Below are 21,471 nucleotides of genomic sequence, written 5' to 3'. Positions count from 1 at the left end.
AAATTACTTTAAAAGACAATAGGGGCTGATGACCAAGAGCTATGCTGAATATTCATTGACAAGTGGTTGAAGATAAGGACATTAAAAAGGTACCAGGTCCAAAACCCTCAGAATGATGACTTTTAAGAAATAGGACCTGGGGTTTGAAAGATGCTCAGTGGTTAAACGCTTATTCTCTTCTTTAGAGGATCTACATCCACTTGTGACTTCAGCTCAGGGCAAAAGCTTCTGGGGGCATAGGTGCTCAAGTGTGCTTATCCACCCCTATCCCTACCCTCAATATCCACACACAAACACATAACTTAAAATTAAAGTTCAATTAAAAATAAGAAATAGTACAAAAAGAGAAGGCTCTAAAAGGAATAGAGAATGGCAAGAAAATCAGAATAACCATGTCCTGAGAGTAAAGGGAATTTTCCTTAGAAAGCAGTTAACAGGGTCAAGAATAAGAAATTCCTATCTGTCCACTAAGCTAAATAATGCTAAACTCAGTGCCCCAGTGATCAGGTTAAGGGTACTGGAATGCTGGGTGGAAGGTCAGGTCACAGAGCGTTTGAAGGAATGGATAACTAATGAGGAAGAATATGCCTGGTTGGGAAAGAAAAGAATTTTTTAAAAAAAGATACATTGTACTTGGAGAAGACATTGCAATTTCAAAAGTTGGAAAAGAGATATGAGACAAAGCTAAGAAACAAGCAAGATGCAAAAGAGAATATTTAATTATCTAGCAACCAACAGGAAACATTAAGATAACATTTGAGGAATGGTAGCGTACACAATTTATTTTGCAGGTCAATATCAATCGCTTCATATCTATTTATGTACCATACTCTCTTCAGCTTTTCACATAGTACCTGGAACAAACTAGATTTTAGTAAGTATGTAGAAAAGAGCAGTAAAAATCCAACAATTATTGCCCATTATTAACATGAGTTATTACAAAGTCAGTTTGGATAAGTCTACAGAAGATGACAAAGAGAGTTTTATAAGTAAACACTAGAAGCCACTTATATTGGGTACTGTAGCTAGATATTATTCAACAAGTATTCCTTCAGTATACGTATCTGCATTTAATAGCAAGGAAATGTTTTCTTCATTAATGTTTCAATCAGTTTTTGACACCATTACAAGATATCTGATATAAACAACTCAAGGTAGGAAATATTTATATTTGGCATATGGTTGCTTGGCTCCACTGATCTGCATCAGAGACAAGATAGAGTAAATTCCCTAAGAGCAGAACCAGGTACCAGCGCTGCTCACAAGGGTGGTTCAAAGGCAGAGAGGCAGAAAGAGGAAAGGGAGGAAAACACCATGCAAACAGTGAGCAACCACCACCAACTAGGTCTCATTCCCAATTTTTCAGTATCTCCCAAAGATAGCATCAAATTATAAATCCATAATTAGTCTTCAGGATCCAAAAATTTACTAAAAACTCACCAGCTGGTAAAAAGGTCACCAGCATGTAAACCTGTAAGGAACATTTCATATTCCACCTCTTAAATTCTAAACAAGTTATCTTAAATACTAAACGATTCAAAGGTCTCTTTTAAGGAAAATATCCCTTACACAAACACAGAAAAGGAGAAATCTCTAAAGACCAAATCAGGCTGTTCACCAAGATTTTGTGCAACCCCCAAATCTTAAATTCTTTCCTTAATGAAGGAAATTGCACAGAATAAAATGTTTTAAAAGTGTTTCATATTTTATCAAAAACAATGACAAACACAAACAAGTGTTGATATAAAACTACTAAAAACTAATTATTCATGCTTACTAATATTAAACAGAAAATAAATAGGATTCCAAATAAATACGAGTTTTAGTGGAAACTCTAGCAAATAACTGTTTGGTTGCTCTTGATAAAATGAATTGTAAATCAAAAATTACAACTATGGATGTGCATTATGATATCAGTATATCTATTAGACACAACAGTCACAGCATAGCAACAAAATTCAATGAAAACTCGTGTCTTCTTGTAAACTGTACTGTTGATAAACAGAATAAATGTTCAGAGTGCTAAAAGGAAAGTCCTATGCCAAGAAACTCTATAGTACTTCATAATTGTTCATAGATAACTGGCCAAAGCAGTACTGAAAAAGGAAATATGTTAGTTGGCAGCAATCTCTTTTCATAAGGCCCTAGTATAATTGTACATATCCGATCAATTCACCCAATGCCCACCCGAATCATATCCAGAAACAAAGAAAATGCACAAGGAAAAAGAGGAAAAATCAAAATTGCTATCAGGATAATTTTAGGTCTACTATATTCTTCAACTCTCATTCTGTCCATAAATCTGCATGTGTATGCTTTCCTGATGACCCACTCATTCCCATGGAACAGAGGTTGGCCTTGCCTAAACTCTCATGAGATCCTACAGTGACACACAGAGCTACAGTTCCATTTCCTCATAAGATAAAGTCAAAACTACAAGTAAGTGTAAAGACCTAAAATTACATCTCTATAGTACATATACAAAGAATAGTAATTTCATTTCAATTTCTATTTAAATTTTTTGAGACTATTCTTGTTAGGCTGTAATATAGTATCATAGATCATTAAAACAGACAACTGTAAACTATGAAGGAGACCACGAGAGGGGAAAGAGGTAATGGAGACTAAGGAAGGCAATAGGAGAAATGAAAGAATGCAGAGATAAACGGGAAACCGAGAAGAGCGCAAGGAGGAGGTGGAAAACGGGGAAGAAGAAGGAGAACCACAAAACCAATTTTTTTCTTTGAAAATACCATAATAAAACTTAATACTGTGCAAGCTAACTTTAAAAAAATTAAAAAATAGCCACTCATAGATGAAGAGAAAAATAGACAAACAGTAAGGGGAAAAGGATTCTTTTGACACCAAACACAAAGATCAGTCATAATATATATAATGTATATATATATATATATAATGTATATAGTATATAATGTATGTATGTTTGTGTGTGTATATATATATATATAGAGAGAGAGAGAGGAGAGAGAGAAGAAATCATTAACTTCTTTTTGTCCCAGAATCAATAATCATATAATCATTAGGGAAATAAAAGAAAAAATGACAATGAGATACAGGGATTTGAGGCCAAGACCATCATACACTGATAGCAAACATGCAAAACAGAACAGTCTGGGTAGAAAACAATGGCGTGACAGTTCTTAAGAAATTAAACATACAACCAATCACTGTATGCTCCAGTAATGCCAACCTAGGCATAAACCTAAAAGAATGGGAAAAAATCTGAAAGTCCAGAATGGAAGGATTTAGTCAGATATTTATACATCAAAATTCATAGCAACAGTATTCAAAATACTCCAAATGAACCAAATATCAATAACAGCAGAGCCATACATTAGAGTATTATTCTGCCTTAAACAGAGAAGGAATTTTGACATGAATTACAATATAGATGAACCTGAAAGGCTTAAGACTTAGTGAAACAGGACAGCACTTATATGATTCTATTATATGAATTACTTAGATTCAGAATATAGATGATTTTCCTTCTAGTTCCAATTCATGAAAACTTGCTTATCTGATCTTAAAATACCATCTGTGTCTAACCCTCTGATAACTAACAGTTTATTACATTTATTAATTTCATGTGTCTGTGCACATTACACAAGTGTGGGGATCAGAGAACATCAACCTGTGGGAATCCGGTTCTCTCTGTCGACCACTTGGATCCCAGGAACTGACCTCAGGTTGGTCTTTACCCACTCAGCTATCTTGCCAGTAACCCTTTCTAATTTTAAGTATATAAAGCAAAATAAAAGGTTTCTTGTATATAGAGATAATTTTGATATTCGTATAGCTGGGTTGCTCAATATACACTTAACTAAAGTAGGTAGAAATCTTGTTAGTAATGGTATTATTATGTTCATATTCTATCAGTGGACATTCAAAAACGCTGAGAAAAACTATCCCACTTCTTCATCCTGTTTGGTCCTCACACTAACCTATCTCAGTTCAGCTAGTCCAGCCAGTTCACACAGTACAGGGACTTATGAGTCCCCGGATTATATAACCCCTTTCTGCTTAAAACAGGCCAAACAGTCTGAATGAAAACCTAAGAAATTCTTTCAGAAATAAAGAGGTAAAAGGCAGAGGTTTAATGACATGTTCCTATGTTGACTGCGTTTTAATTTCTTTAGAATGAATTCAGACAAGCCCAGAGTTTTCTTCTGTATATAATCATCATAGCACAGCTTTTAAAATGCCCTTGTTTCTGTACATAATTCTGTGTTATAACATGAAAATATTTAAGAATCTCAGTATCTTGTCTGAATAAAACCAGAACTTTTTTCCTCTACTTTTTTTATTGTTATCTCAGTAAAGACTAGTCACATGCCAATCTTTAATGTGTTTAATTTTTACAAACAAAACTGTTCACTTGAATATTATTACCTTTGTTGGATGAATTTCATCTCAAATTTTCATTTTCATTTTCAAATAAAAAATCAAAATCCTCAATATGTAATGTAGTCCTCTAGTTAGTTTTTCACTGTGTTTCTCCCGAGTCCACTCAAAATAATTTGATAATATGGCATTTTAATACACTCATCAAAATTAGAGGCTATACAACTTGTTTCAAATTTTATAGTAGCAAGTGTTAAACAGATTCAGCTTGTGACATTTTTACTTAAATCTGTTGGTGATTAGAGCTGATGAGAAACATTAATAAATCCAGTAACATTTTCTACACAGCTATTTTGAAATGTCAGTTATTGCTAATCAATGGACTTCTTTTCTGACTGATCAAATGACTCACAACACAGTTACAATGACTGATTTTTAGATCTCTTCACAGGTTATAGCCACAGGAACCTTGATCCAAATAGTGACTAGTTCTGTATTTACATTTCTCCGACAGGGACAGGGGCGACTGTACTAATGGTAATAGTTCTATTTGTATTTCAAAAAAAATGATTAAATGTGATCTCCTAGTTAGTTAACACCTTCAAATTAATTTACTTCTTAACTGCACTAACATCTGGTATTCAACCATGTCGCTCAAATAGTATCAACTCAAGGACAAGCTGTTTGTGTTATGACAGATGTCAATTGGTCAGTGAACCACAAACTTACTCTTAGATATAAAATTCTCAGAAAGTGTGGTGACTGCTGTGGTTAAAATGTAACAATGTGAAAAATACTGAACACAATATTAGGAATTATAACACTGTTAAAACCCCAGTTAAAATAGTCCCAATAAAAATGCTATCATTTTAATTGGAAATTATATGCCAATAAAAGAATTCACACAGACAAACGTGCTAAACCAATCCTCCAGAAGTGTTAGTTGAAAGGCTCCTTTCAAAAGATGGAAATTGTTACAAAACATCAATTGCTTAAACTACAATGAGTCTTTCTGCTCAGACTGCTGCTCATATTATCCTCTTCACTCATGATTTTATGGAGAAAACATGACAAGAGTTACAGAAAGAATATTTTTATTTTAGCATTTGAAGGGGCTTCAGATTTCAAAAGAGCACATACATATGTGATTGTTTTTATACAATAGCTCCTGCTGGATATGGTGGATGGTTTTTCAAGGGGTAATTAAACGCAAATTAAAAGGTTCTTTGATCTCCATATGACTGGCTGGTGAGAGACTCACATTGCAAAATGTGTAGTGACAGGGTTTGCCCTAACCCTCTAAAATGAGACCCAGCAGGAGCCCTGTCCAGCGGCTGACTCATGGGGCCCAGCTCTTCCCAACAGTGGGCAAGGCTAGTTGGCTGGGAGTGGCAGATGGTCTCATTTGTTGTGTATCTTCACCCTTCACTTAAACTAAGGTGAACCCTGCACAGGTGAGAAGAAAGCACTATGTCTGCACCTGCCACTTCTACATCAGAAAGAATCAACGCTGGCTCACAAAGAATGTGGAGGGAAAAAGAATCTGTTCCGTTGGCTTAGTCTCTAAACTGATTGTTCTAAGCAGACTGGGGCCACTTCACTTATAAATATCAATGCTTTCCAACTAACTTTCACATCTCCTACCCCTTAATTTTCCTTAACATTAAGCTCATTAATCTTTTAAAGCATCTCGCTAAAAAGTAGTCTCAGAAAGTATAAGGCATATTTATAAATGTGTATGCTCCTCTACTCGCTTAAAGAAATGGTATGAAAAGAGTCAAGAGCAAGTATCTGAAAACCTAATAGAATTGAAATATTAATACCACAGGAAATCGACTTCTTAGTTTTATATCATGAACCAAATTTTCTTAAACAAAAATTTAAAATTAACACTGTCGAGGGCTCTAACATGACCTGCTTCATTTCACCATTGTGCAACCTTCAAAAATAGAGAAACTCGAGGTTTAAATTTAAGCGAGCATGCCTATTTTCTCATAAGTATACAATGGGTATTCACCCTGATAATCAGAGTAGATGCAGTCATCAGTGTTAGTTCCATATATAGTTGAGATATGGATAATTCCCGACACCCATAGACAGATAGTGCACATCAACTGATAACACAGACAACAGACAAAACAAGTTACTTCTGAAACCCTGAAGGTGACTATTGCTTTTGGTTGTTGATTTCAGATAAAATCTATACTACAACTCAAATATTTCAAGAAAAATTGTAAGCCTCTTCATATGCATATAGCTTAGGCACAAGAGCATAAATGTAAAATCCGCTATTTTCCACCTACACCGTTCATAAATGTAAGATTTCAGTAGGGTGTCTGGAGCATTTTCTGGGAATACTGTTATGAAGAAAATATAGCTTTGAACTGACTGCCATTACAAACAAGAGGCTTCATGTGGACTTGACAACTGTAACAGAGATTCTGGAGCTGACGACTGAATAGAGTAGCTTCCTACCTATGGGGGTCAGGATTTCATTAACAGCATTGGCTTGGTGATCATAGTCACAGAACTATAACAATAGCAGGAATAACTCATATACTGAACAGAAACATAAGATTTCCAATCCAAATCATGAAGAAAAACCAGTAAGGTACAAACCAAATTTGATGAATATCAAGTCTTTTTCCTAATTCAGGAACACGGGGAAAAAAACCACAATTTATGTAAAAAAGTTGCAGTTAGGTAATTGCTATAGGTTAGCTTCTTTAGGAAAGAGATTTAATACTAGAATTATAATAGCCCGGTAAAATAAGAAACAGTCCTGAGTACCTCACGCATCATTGAGTGGTAGGCTGGTTGGTACTGAAGAATATCACTGATACGCAGTAGCGGTGACAAATGTAAGAGGAAGGGGTCTGGAAACTGGCCATATGGACTACCATTGAAGGACAGCAAGAAGACCTTTGGGGAACCTCACTTTTTTCCTCTGGAGGTTCAGGACTTCTGGGTAATGAAAATTATTTGTTGAATAAAAAGTATCAGGTTTGTCATCAAGAATTTTTATTCTCTCAAATTTAACAATATCTGTTTTAAAATAATAGACAGTGGAAGAAATAAAAATCAGCTACTTCCAAGCTACCATACTGACCTAAGAATAAAGCCTCATCCTTCATTGCCAATCTGGCAACTTTGCCAAAGTCACTCTTCTATATATAGGGCTGGACAATGTTTCTAAGTCTGTAAACTGTTTTATGTCAAAGCTTTCCCAGGTCTTCCCACATCTACCACAAACAAAAGGAACTTCTTATCTATTTCATCCTTAACTGGATCTAGTGGTCTAAACTACCTTGTATGCTCATGTTTGTTGTATGGGAAGGTAGATATAAAATAGTGGCCTGTGTTTAAATTTAATTATCAACGTTTTAACTACAGGAGGGCTTTACAAGAAGGGCTAAAGAATGCATTACTAGAAGGGAGAATTTATGTGGAACTAAACAGATATTCTTGAAATTTCTTTTAAGTGATAATAAGCACACTGAAAAACAAAGATGTAGGGACACAGAGAACCCCTGGACCGGGATCAAATTCTCCTAAGTCCTTATAAATTGGATTTACTTCATGCAATTCACTAATTATTTTAAGACTATCACTATTAAAAAAAAACCCAACTGATTTTCATACTATCGCAGTTAGTATTTTCCTTTCTACAACGGTCTACAAGGAGAAAACATGCTTGGGTTTATGATGATCTTCACTTCAAATAATTGTTAACTTTCATTTGTGGTTAAAAATTTAAATTAAGGGTACAAATCTTTATGCCTGACAACTGGTTTTCATCCAAGAAATCACGCTTCAGTCGTGCTAGCAAGTATAACTACCAAGTATCAGGGAAGACTCTTCAAAACACAACATACATTTGAAATCCTGCTCCTCCACTTTAACATGCTTGCACAGTAGAAGTATTACTCATGGCTGTGACATGAAGCCTGTGAGTTATGAGACACTGTTGTCATTCCTTTTGTGAATTATGACTTTTGGTCATATGGGTTTGATATCAATTATAAGGGTACTTCACCTAACATACAGATATATAATAGCGTGCCTCGATAAAATGCAATTCATTCTTATCTTAGAGGCATTATCACACAGCTCACAAAGAAGCAAGCTTAAGTTCATCCTGAAGGTTATTCACTTACAGGGAAAGAGTATTTTTCCCTTTAAATGTTGCTTCTACATTCTTATTAAATTAAGAATGTCTGTGGATTACCAAACTCAACAAAGGGAGAATATATATGATTAAATGTACAAGTCAATTTTGTTTATGCATTGGTGTGTTTATTGGTATAGTTTCATATGTATACAAAATAATTTTCTCTAGTGAGTGTGTTTATTAAACAGGAAGTCTTTTCTTAATTTAAAATATTTCTCATACTATATAAAATGGTAAACTCGATTACATTAAAATGAAATACTAAAATTTATGTATCGCACAAAAAGAAAATATATGCTACAATATTTGCATTTTTTCCTATTGTATGTTTTTAAAAATTAAAAATACAGGAGAACTAGTTTCAGGCAAATTCCTTCCAATCAAAAGTCTACAACATAGAGACAAGCATCCTACATTCAAATCCTAATTTCACCTTTTCTACTGCAAGCAACTGTTCATTTTCTTCTACTATAAAGTGAAATAATAATGAACATGTATCACATGAGCCATTAAGAGGATTTTAAGAAGTCTAGACCATAGTCTGATTAGGTATTAAATAAGCACTAGTGTTATGGTGTTATTAAGTCCCCATTTTTAAATGCATCAGCATATGTGAGTTCGCTAAGATTACATTAATTACTATATATACCGGCCTAATACCTTTTAGAAGTGTTACACCCAAATATCATTTACATGTACACTCAAAAATAACAGTGCTCTGTTTAGAAAATATCATTAAGAAAGATCTGGTGCCAAGGCAACTGTTGATTAAAGCAATTCATGACACAGATCCTCTGATGCTTTATGATATTTAATTCACTTAAATGTATGAACACATTCTTGGATAAAATACTTCGATATTAAGTAGATTGTTCATTTATAATAGCCTAAGATTTGTTCACTGAGAAACGGAACATTTAAATGGCATTTAATAGCCATCCTTTCTCCTGGCTCGCCCTTGTCTTTGTCTCTCACTTTTTCTCAAGCAAGCATTCTCAGGCCATTCTTTCAGAAAAATAAACCCAAATATCTGCATGTGATGAGTTACAGGCTTCAGCAGACAACAGAAATCACATTTTCATAATGTTCCTAAGCGGGTGTACCCACTCACAGATGTACCATGGCATCTCTTCTTGAGTGTCACACATTCATCAGGCTTCCCGTAGAAGCTACGTTCTCCCTGGAGCCGTCTACTTTCTGGAGCCACACACCTCTTCCCGCTACACAAACCACCTTGCTTCTGCAGTTGGCCTCCAATCCCCAGATTAGACACTGGCTACTCTACTAACCTCTGGCTCCAAGAAAGCAACAAGAGAGTTCATCTTTCTACATCCAAAGGTCATGTGGCACCCATAGCAAAGGATGAGAACATACAGAGCAGAGGGGAAGAGACAGCAAGTAAGCAGGGACTCACAGGCTGTCATGAAAGCAGAACTGCCATCTCCACTGCCTATAAACTGAAAGGCCACTGCAGACCACATGGCAAGAGGACACTTGAAAATGTTTCTGCTTGAGAACCCACAGTAGCTGCTCCTCCTTCTATCCACAGTAAGTTACAATGCACATAGGCTCCAATATTTTCCTGTTTTTCCCCCAATTAAATCCTGTATATCACAAGCTATTCCTAATTTTGAAAACATGTTTTCCAAAAGAAGACATACTATGAATAAAAATCAACTGTGACTAGTTCAATAGAGCTATCTATATTCTTATGTGTGTCTCCAGTCTATTTCTTTACAACAGCAAGAGAGTGTCAGGAAATAGCCCATAATCCCTCACTATTTTTTTCAAACACTTTTTGAGTCATCAAATAGCAATTAAGAAGAAGGGAGTTAGTAAAAAGAGACATATGCCATGTAAGTAAAGGAAGAATACAGTGTCTAGGAATTTATTAAATACATAGCAAATGGTAAGTGCTACCTGAAATAAAGGAAGCCTACAGATTCATTAATTCAATTATTTAGTTATCAAACAATTGATTAAGGAGATGTCAAATATCTAGGCATTAAGGTCATGGCATGTAACACACACAGGTTAAAATTACATGCCTATAAATGAGTCTCAAGGGCAAGTGACATGCTTAAACATAAACAGTGCATATTACTCTGCAAGGGTACAGGAGACAGCGGGAGAGACTGTGGAACAGAGATGGAGAAGGACTGCATGAAGATGGCCATGACTTAAGAGGGACTGAAAGGAATCCTGGAACATCACCACTCTATGAGAGAGGACCCCAGCCAGGCAGAGGGTGAACTGAGGCCACTCTGGGGGAAATAAAGTCTTGCAGTAGCTGATGGCTGTAGGAATGAGGGGAATCCTTGAAGGGTCTAAATATTTTAAGAAAAGACTTTGGAATCTCTGCTATACCGAGTGGACAGTTAGTTATTAGCCATTAATAAGAGCTCAAAGTGATGACAGGCTACAGAAATTCTCAGAATACTGGATGACTTCTATTGGAAAAGGGCAAGAGACAGAGTCAGGAAGGTAGCTGTAGAACAGAACAATATAAATAATTAAATGAAAAAAAAAACAAAACAAAGAGTTTGGGCCTAGGATGCTTCTAAGGAATGAAATATTTAGGAGAAACATTTTACATAAATTAGTACCAACTACAGTTGGGCACTGTTGGAGATGCCATTAGTGATGGCATTCAATTGAACATAAGTAGAAGGGGGCAGAGGCTTTAGGAAGAAATAAGCAGTTTCTTTTGGACGAGGCTTTAGGTACCGGACATGGATTAGACTAGGCATGGAGCTTGCAAATGCAGATATGAGCATCATTACCATACAACTGGAAGTTGAAACGTTAAAATTAAATGTCAAAGAACGGATATATGAGAAAAGTGATGTCAGCTTCACAGAACAGTGTACTTGCTGTGCTTTTGTCAGAATCTGTCAGATACCAGGTTTAGAAACACCGTGTTTCCCCACTAATATACAACCAAGACTGAACATTTAAAAAAAACCAAATACTTTAATTTACATTTTGTTCCTCAGGTTAAACGGTAAAGCATAGAAAGAAAAATAATTAAGAAATAGATATTCTTCTCAGAAAACTATAAAATCGCTACTTTTGTTGGTATCTGTTCTCAGAACACTTCATGGTTAATAACTAACAGCCTTTGTAACCTGCGTTAGAGCCTGAACATGATATATTTGTACTATAGTAGCATTCTAAGTCAAAGAATGGGTCACAGCAGATTACAATGATTTAATCCTTGCTCCTCATCAAGGAAACTTGTCTTTGCAAGAGAAGAAGACCATTACAGAAAACCACAACCAATCAAAATGCAGACTGGGAAAGCCAGTCTCAATGGATATATTTACAAAACACTACTTGACCTAAAGCTTAGGAAACATTATGGAAGAGGGAGTGGGAAAATGTGAGAATGATAGGAATGGGGAATTTGTTGTGAGACTGTCTTTCCTAATACTGTCAGAAGCTCCACCCATAAACCCTTGCCAACATGGCTGCCTAAACATGACCTGAACAAGGATAATACCAATAGGCGTGCCAAAGTGGGCAGGAGGTGGGGAGGGGGCAGAGCATGAGGCCTCAAAACTACACAAATACTACAGACAACTAAGGAATGCTCAGAGTGGGAGAAATCCTCTTCTCCAGGGAAGAGCACACTAGATGGTTATCCTAAACCAAATGATCACCCTGAAAACACACAAGTCATCTTTTACAGACTGAACAGGTTATATTTTAGGAGATATATATACCTCTAATAACAATTAATGAAAAAAGAGGCCATAAATTGGAAAGAGAGAACAGAAAGACATATGGGAAGGTTCAGAAGGAGGAAAGGGAAGGGAGAAAGGATTATACTGTGATCTCTAAAGGAAAAGGAAAAAGCACGAAGCAAGGTTAAGAACTGAAAGGACAAACGCTGTTTACAAGAAGTCACATACGTCCATGTGTGTGCCTTGCACTCCTCGTTACACTGCCAATTATAACTTTAAAAATGAGAAAGGCAAAGGCCACAGGTACAACTCTCCCTAATTACTAAGTCTCTTTTCATGTTAGGAAAGCAATTTTGATCTCTGAATAAATAATGCTCCCTTTTTATTCTAATGAAGCCTATCTAGACTTTAACATGGCAAATTTCCCATCTTTTAATCAGAAAAAAAATGTAAGAATATGTCATGAATAGGGCCTTTAGAAAGTAGTCAAATGAGCAAATCAATATTTAGTCTCAGACAAGACATTCTTTCCAGCTTTATCTTAACAGACATGTTGAGACTTTAATACATGAATATTTGTTAAGGTGTCGGGTTTATAGTGACGACTTCAGAACACCAGGCAGAACAATGAGCTTTCAATTTAATGTGTATGTAATAAAAATGGCTGTGGCAACAACAAAAATGTTTCTATTTGCAATCTTATAACAGTAGTCCTAAGTAACGCTGGGAATTTTAAAGAAGAAATGTGTGATGCCCACACCTACCGAAGCAGAGAGTATTTTGGCCTCATTTTGATTTTCCTATGGTGCTGGGAACTAAACCTGCAGCTTTCAACATGCTGGGCAAAACCTCTACCATTGAGCTACAACACCAGGCCTTGTTTGCCTGCCTTGATTATAAACAGTGAGACAGGAAACTACCACGCTGCTCATCTGATTGTGTAAGCATAGTGATAGGTTGTGATATCATCTTACTTTTTAAAAAGAGAAGAAAATCCTCCAAAATCATTCCCTGAGAATGTAAGACAGTATAGGTTCGTAATTTGAAATCATGTGGGGCTCATGTAATGCTCGAAAGCTATTAGCAGTCAAGCACAAGTCCTGCAAATGCCCTCTGTGCAAGCTTGTTTCCTTGTTTACAGACCTAGGACAATGCTAGTATGCACTTCGTTATGAGTTTGCAACAGTCATGTCCAATTCTTTATACATAAAGACTTTTAGCACGGTGGATGCATCCAATTCTTCTCTACCTTTTCTTTTCAATAGCGTATCTCATCCTACAAAGTGTACATTTAACTATTATTTTTACTGTCTGTTTCCACTACTAGAATGTACATTCCATGAGGAAATATACTGTCAATGGCATATTTTAAAGAACACCAACACTAGTGTGAGCCAAAATTATATACACTAAATTAATAAGACTGCCAGAGATTATTCAAAATAAAGCATATATATAAATACCACCTTTAATCATTGCTAGGTCTTTTTATGAAATCACAAAGAGACTCTTCTACCCAAATCAACACATAAGGCTGGATGACACCAGGTATTAATTATTTAAGGTTGTCATAAAGAAATGACTGGGTTTTTTTTTTTACAAAAAAAGTAAAAAAAAAAAAACTCTGATGTCATACCAAGAAAAAGGACTTTCATTCTATAATTAAAAAGAAATAAATGCAAACTTATAGAAATCTACATTAATTTATCAAAAAATGAATTTCCTCCAAGACAAACAAGCTAAGGAAAAAAAAAAACATTAGTAAATAACTAGGCCTAAAATACATAGTCACAAATGCAACTGAGACGGAGAGGTGGGCACAGGCAGGTGCTCACAGCCCTAGATTCACAGCAGCAGAAAACCACGTAAGCAGCACTTGCACATCAGGAATGGGGAGGGAGATACTTGTCTCTGAGGTGGGAACTAAAAGCAGTTAATTATAATTTTACACAAAACCATAAAATGCACAAAGTTAATAGGCCCATTGAGATGTGTTTCTCACATTTGCTTCCATTTTGAGCAGCTGAACCTGTGAACGACCTTACCTGACAATGTGGTGACTTTTGACACTTTTTCACTATTAAATGTTCAATTGTGTTCTTATTATATTAATAAGAGAGAAGACATTAAAGACAAATACAGTGATTTCCTTAAAGGGATACATGTATGTTATTAATAAAGTCCTTCTAAAATATTTTTGTTTGAAATTTTAAACAAATCATCACTGCATTCTCAATTAGATGACATCTTTACCATGAAGATACGGGATAAAGGAAAAGGATGCCACACAGAACTCCTACTCAAGAATCAACCCTGCTTCATCTAAATTTCTTTCTATGGAGGTCAGTTTTTAATGAGCTCTCTCCTATTAGTACAATGATGTCATATAAAATCATAATAATGCAGCCTTTAAAAAAGCTATAGTGATAAAATGACTCCTAGAGATATTCTCTAGACTGCCTTGCTCAGCCATCACCAGAGAAGCCTCCTCCTGCAGCAGATGGGAACCAAATACAGAGACCCACAGCCAGCATTATAAAAAGAACAAGAAACTTTGGAATACTCAGCCCTGAATGGGTTGTCTCCATCAAATCCCTCCCCTCAGAGCTCGGGGAACCCCATGGAAGAAGAGGTAGAGAAAGCATAAGAGACAGAAGGGATGGAGGACACCAGGAGAATAAAGTCCTCTAAATGAACATGATCAAAGCTCATATGAATAATAAATTAATAAACAAAACAGACACATTATTAACAATATTATTAACAGAATATTGGAAACCCTGAGGTAATTTCTTTGAGGAAGAACATTTCCTATGTATACTATATGACATGAAACTCATAGAAAGTAAGATTAAATATTTATTACATAAAATGTTGACCTACCGAAATAAATGCTATATATAACTTGAAGCACATAATTAAAGAATGGTAAATAAATCTGGGGTGTTCACACGCACACAGCACCACTCTGCAGCGCTGATCAATGGGTATCAGGTTTTAAAAGAAAGGTAGAAATAACAGCAGCATATTGTTTAAACGACATGGCAAAGGTTTAAATCGTCTCAATCGGGACTCAATTTTTTTCCTTCCAGTTTTTCCAGCTGTTCTCTTCCAATTAAGTACTCTTCATTTCAAATACACTTAATTAGTTCCATTGATCAAAGCCCACACTTAGGAGGCTTTCTCCTCGCTGCCTCACGTCTGCAAGGAAACCACCAACAAAAGGAGCTGGATTCAGCTAAAATGTCTTAAGACAGCACTCATCTCTCAGACATTCTCAGACAAAATTATCATTTCAGAAACAATCATCTTTCCTTTAGCAAAAACAGGAAACTATATTTTGTATTTCAACTGGTAAATGGTCAAATTGCTTCTAAGGAAAAGTATCAGATAACAACAAAAATAAAATTAAACAGCTATCCACATTAACATTAATCCAACTCATTTTGTCATGATATAATTTCTAGTTATTTTATGAAGAGATATTATTAACAATTGACTTAAAATAACCAAAACAAATGAATTGCATTTCCCCCCCCACAGGTACTGGCGAAGCTGGCAGCCTTTCTTCCACTCTGCAGTGTTGGGACTCAACAATACTGCCCATCCCAAAATAAGACCGTGCTCAAAATGGGTTTTTCTTGATGCAGCTACCGTATTTTCCATAACGCAATTTATATAGGATTCTAGTCAATAAAAAGAAATATGGTTTTCTTCTAAACTGTCACAAAAATCCATATCACAGCTTAATCAAGCCGCACAGTCTAAAGGCAACCTGAACAATCAACAGACGGCAGCACGCTCACTGCTCTGACAACATGTTAACGAAGGCTTTTTTTGGTTATTTAAAGACTTTGGATATTGAACAATCTTGCTTCTAGTTCCCATGGCATGAAGCGAATAAATCAACTGACAGAAGCCATTCGTCACACACATTTAGCCAAATTAAACAGATTAAAATACATGGTAGGCAGAATGAATTAATTCTCCAAATGAGACTTACATTAAAACGGCATTAAACTTGAAAGGACACAATTGTGAGCTATAACACAATCTCATGTGTTTGTAATTGCATACTCTAAATTTTCAATTAATTTCTTAATGTTTACTTGAGTGCTCGCAATGATCTTTATTCTGAATGTTCACTGATCTGTTTTACTACTGCAAAGGCAGACCCTCCTTTACAAGAAATTAAACAGCTACTTTTTATAGAGGTCTGTAGCTGTCTAGGGAATTAAGATAAAACACATCCATAGCACTGCTTAAAAAAACGATAAAAACAGGAGCTAAAATGTATCTTCTTAGTTAAGAAACATCTGCAAAGGAAAGATGTTTTAGTAGTTATTGAAACAAATTGTACTAACTGTTAAATGGCAAAAGACTTCAGAAGATGTGGAGGTCCCTAAGCAGACATATTTAAATTAGATGCTATCCTCACCAGAAAACTTACATGTTAAAAAACAAACAAACAAACAAACAAACAAAAGGCTGGTCATCCATTCCAAGTGTATAAAATACCCAAGATTACATACATACAGGTAACATTATACATACTGAGAAGGTTTTAGCTGTATATTTAGGAATATATATGTGTACATGCATGCTTGTATATATGTTACAACAGAGAAAAAGAGGCCATGAATTTGAAAGACAGAAAGTGGGAGAATCGAAGGAAGGGAGACAAAAAGGGGAAATGTTACAATTATAACTTCAAAAAGTAAAAATTATTATATTAAAAAAAATGTAACAACGAAACCACATCATCTCCTACTTAGGAAAAATGTATTCAAAGTCACTGCCTAAGAGTACAGTTCTTAGACATAAGTTTTGCAACTATCTAAAGAAATCATTGAGCTCTTTCACCTTCTTCCCAGTGGGAAGAAGTCAAAGAAAGGCATTCAGATGGTAACAGTAATAGACTTGCTACATTGCTAAGAAAGAAAACTATTTTTAATTTTTAGTTAAAATTTTCTTTGAAGAGAAAAGGGTTTATTTCAGCTCACAGCTTGCAGTCCATCATCCAGGGAAGTTGGGATAAGAACTCAAGGCAGGGACCTGGAGGCAGAAGCTGGCGTAGAAGCCATGGAGAAATGCTGGGTGAATGCTGCTTTCTGGCTTGCTCATCATAGTTTTCTCATCATGAATTCTTTTTTTTAAACTGTTTTTAATTGATCTATAATTTTTTTCCTAGTCACCTTCCTTTTTCTCTTCTCTCCAAAATTTAACTCTTAAAGCTTTATGGACTAAGGGGTGTATATACTGTGTGATTCACTGGGTCACACTATAGCTTCCATGCCAAGACTTTTTTATTCTGTTTTGTTTTTGGCTATACTTTTAAATTTTGGCTTATTTTGGTGGGGGAATTCACAAGGGCAGAAGAAGGGGGTGAGTGGATGGAGAGAGCAGTATGATCAAGATTTATGACGTGAGACGCACAAAGAATTAATAAAGAGCTAACATAAAAATTTATTTCTTATTTTCTGGTGATACTTCTTTTAAAGTTGTTGGTGAATATTCACATTTCATAGTAATTAGAAATTTTGGTCACATTTTTAACTACTTTTAGCCAACTGGACCTAAACCACAATAACAAAATCCTTAATCTCAATAAAACTATCCAGTATTTTATCCTCAGTACATTAAAAGAAATTGAGCACAATGAATGTGGAGATTCAGCCATTAAAATTAATCAAAATGATACAATGGCAGGCTAAATATGTCACATATGAGCTTCACAAAACTTGCTGCATGTCTGGTTTCATGATAGGTAATACAAGTAAGAGATTTGATGCCCACTCCAAGATAGTATCTTTAAAAAGCAGCACTCAGTTCACTTCCTCAACTGTAGTATAAAGAACATGTGTACTTTTTTTCTTATGCAGCCTATGTGTGTGTGTGTGTGTGTGCATATATATTTATCCACTACAACTTAATTATTCTTGAATTTGTAATTGCAGAGGCTTTCACAGCCTAATGGGCATGTATGTGCCTCTACATGTTCCAAGGCTTTAGTAATGATTCTAGCTTCACAATTAAAAGGTTTTCCACAAAATCAAGTCACAGCTCACAGGCTCACTGTCACAGTGACGTGTGTCATCCTGGACCAAATCGACAGTTTCACTTCGAGTGTCTAGTCAACCCTCAAAAGATGCAGCTCCAGTCCATGACTTAGCAAACACTTTGAAATACTAACCAAAGCTCCAACAAATCATATGGTAAACCATGCTTACCAGTAGTGATGTCATCATCCACGAGGTCATGCTCTTCTTCCTGGACTTTGGCTTCCGGTCCTGAGGCATCTGGAGCTGCTGCCATAGTCTGCATGGCTTCTGCAGTGACTCCAGCTAAAACAGGCAAGAGCGACAAGATTTCACTTTACAGAATGACAGAAACAGAGCGAAACTTGTAAAGCTGCTATTTACTCCAAAGATAGTCTGACAAAGTATATAGCATACAGACAAATAACTAAAGCACTCATCTTTGTTTTATTATTTATATGGAAGGATGTGCATGGGTATATCTTGTATTAGGTTTCAACCAACAACTGAGGAAATCAGACCCCAAATGGTGATGTTGTACATTATATTTTTTTATTCATTTCACCAAGACTTTTGCTATACTAATGGTACTTTATCACCATATCACTTATGTTATCTTATCATCAAGAATTTTGTTATATTTATGTTATCTTATGAACAGAATTGTACAGCAATCAGGTGGGGAAAAGTACTATGTGAGTGTGTTCATAACGTGGGGCTGGCAGGAAGGTGAGCACAAAAGAAGAAGCTGTGCTCTGAGAATTGTATTGCCTCCAAAGAAAAACATTTCCCTCTATGAAAGAATTAGTAGTGAGGAACATAATTATCAACCAAAAATAGTTTCTATTCTGCTAGTTTACACAAATGTCTTTTTTCCTGCATAGCTATCTTTACATTTCTGATAAAATATGCTGGTGTCAATTTGCATCTACCAGTAAGTTGGCAATGAGTAACAACAGACTTCATAGTGTTTTTACATTATTATCACCAGCCCATCATGGCTACTATAGATGTAGAAATTTCAAATCACGTCTTTTAAAGAAGTACTTTAATGTTTGTTTAAGCAGAAGCCATCCAAATGTTTTATAAACTAAATGCTATATATACCAAAGGATTTCTTTTCTTCTGAGGTATACTGCCCTACACAATTCTCCAAGCTTACCAAAGGCACCAAGAGAGAAAAAAGCCTTAATCCATTCCTCACCATCAGTGATGTCAATTTGGACCTATCAGTAGGTGACCACATGACCTAAAGATTGAATACAGAAAACAGAACACCCCATGATAGTAGCATCATTTTAGAGGGTGGGAGGCTAGAGAGGGACAAAGGAGGTAAAGTATTAAGGGATAGAAAAAGGGAATAATATTCTCCAAATGTTCCCCAATGAACAGAAAATGATGATATTACCACTCTACTGCAGTATATTTATTGTTGGGTTCAAAAGATCAATTTTAACATGAAGGAAGGATTTATTAGAAAAGTACTAATTATTTAATCAACAATCTACTTGGGAAATAATCACAAAGAGAAGGGGATAGAAAGAAAAGGATAAACACATTCCTAAAGGACATATTGTTCAAATAATTTTTAAAAATTAAAGCTCACTTTTCATATAGTAGAATTAAAATATAACCTTTGAAATTTCATTCTCATTCTTTGCTAACACACAGTAATTCTAAAAATGATCAGAGAAACTGGAATAAAGATATTAGAGAACAATGTGGACGGTAATGATCATTAGTATTTTCCTTTCCTATAAAATAAAGAGATTTGATGAAAGTGAATGTTGAGGCTTATATGAAAGCCATTTGTATTCATTCTATTTAAGCAGAGAAACAAACTGCAAAACCTAACACTACTGCTAAGTTCCAAAGCCAGAGCTGAAATGCAGGTTTTCTTATCTGAAACCCCAAGAAATTATATCACAAGCTCTCAACAACACACACACACACACAGAGAGAGAGAGAGAGAGAGAGAGAGAGAGAGAGAGAGAGACAGAGAGACAGAGAGACAGAGAGACAGAGAGACAGACGGAGGGGGGCTGTAAATTAGAAGCTAGGCACCCCACGTGACAGAGAATATGTAGTAGTTGCCATTATGAATCTAGTCAAATTTATTATCACTTTAATATAATTTCTAGATCTATTTATTTCTTTAAAAATTACATATTTTATTTTCTTACCAGTTTAATAAAATTTCACTGTGTATATGTCTTCTGGAGTACCAAGGATCTTGTGTTGGCATGTACTGGGTGAGGACCTCATGCTAAATGGTATACAGAATCGTCATAGCAAGAGTGTGGAAAGAAAGATCACATGATTGTACAAGAAGACAGAGCAAGCATGGAGTCCCATAAGAACTACCCCAATCACTTTCAAAGAATATCACCAATAACTGACCAAATCTCACTGAGCTCTACTTTTGAGATGCTCCACCACCTCTCAATATTGCCACACTGAAGATAAAGTTCTTACGTATGAATCATCAGAAGGAAAGTACAACCCAACTCGAATACATATACCAAATCAACTCCAAATAAATTATGGGCTTAAATATAAAATGTAAAACAATTAGAATTTTTAAATTAAAAAATTATTGAATTCTATTGTTAGACTTGACATTAAAAACATAATCCATGCAAAGAAATGTTGATTAGGTGGTCCTCATCAGGATTAAAATAACTTTTACTCTGCAAAAACCCTATTAAGAGGGAAAAAAGGCAAGACACAGACCAGGGAATTTTTTTTTAAATCACATATCCAACAAGAGACCAGTATCTAGAGTGTATGAGAAACTTCCACATCTCACCCTTGAGTAATTTAGTGGAATACTATGCAGCAATCCAAGAAGATGGAGCTCTTATTAGAGCTGATTTTATTATATTATCCTGATATAAACACATCAGGATAGATGCTGCAACATAAACACTAGAAATTTAAATAAAAGAAAATACCTCATCTTACGACACCAGTCAAGGCAGTAAAACCTAACGAGACAGAAGCAGAGCAGCACATTGGCCTACAGATGAGAGGGGGTAGAGAACCAGGAAAGATGCTGGTGAGTATTGGGCTCACTTTCGAACATTTTTCCAAAGATGACTGTGCTGATGGCTGCACAACTGTATGAATGAGCTAAAAGCTCTCTGAATTGTGTCTGCTTGGGGACACTTTAGTAAATAAATTATATCTCACTAACCTGGCTTTCTAACATTCT

General features: G+C 35.5%; 1 protein-coding gene across 1 annotated transcript in view; it reads right to left on the bottom strand.

Annotated features, from left to right (window-relative positions):
• Wdr7 (WD repeat domain 7) overlaps window positions 1-21,471 on the bottom strand; it is a 279,897-nt gene that overhangs the window by 142,312 nt on the left and 116,114 nt on the right. The window contains exon 19 of the mRNA XM_038330658.2: window positions 18,450-18,563. Within this exon, the coding sequence (XP_038186586.1) occupies window positions 18,450-18,563 (114 nt within the window). The remainder of the gene's footprint in view (window positions 1-18,449; window positions 18,564-21,471) is intronic.

This window comes from Arvicola amphibius, chromosome 5, assembly GCF_903992535.2.
Source record: "Arvicola amphibius chromosome 5, mArvAmp1.2, whole genome shotgun sequence".
Taxonomy (NCBI): domain Eukaryota; kingdom Metazoa; phylum Chordata; class Mammalia; order Rodentia; family Cricetidae; genus Arvicola; species Arvicola amphibius.
This window is presented reverse-complemented; position numbering and strand designations above follow the sequence as displayed.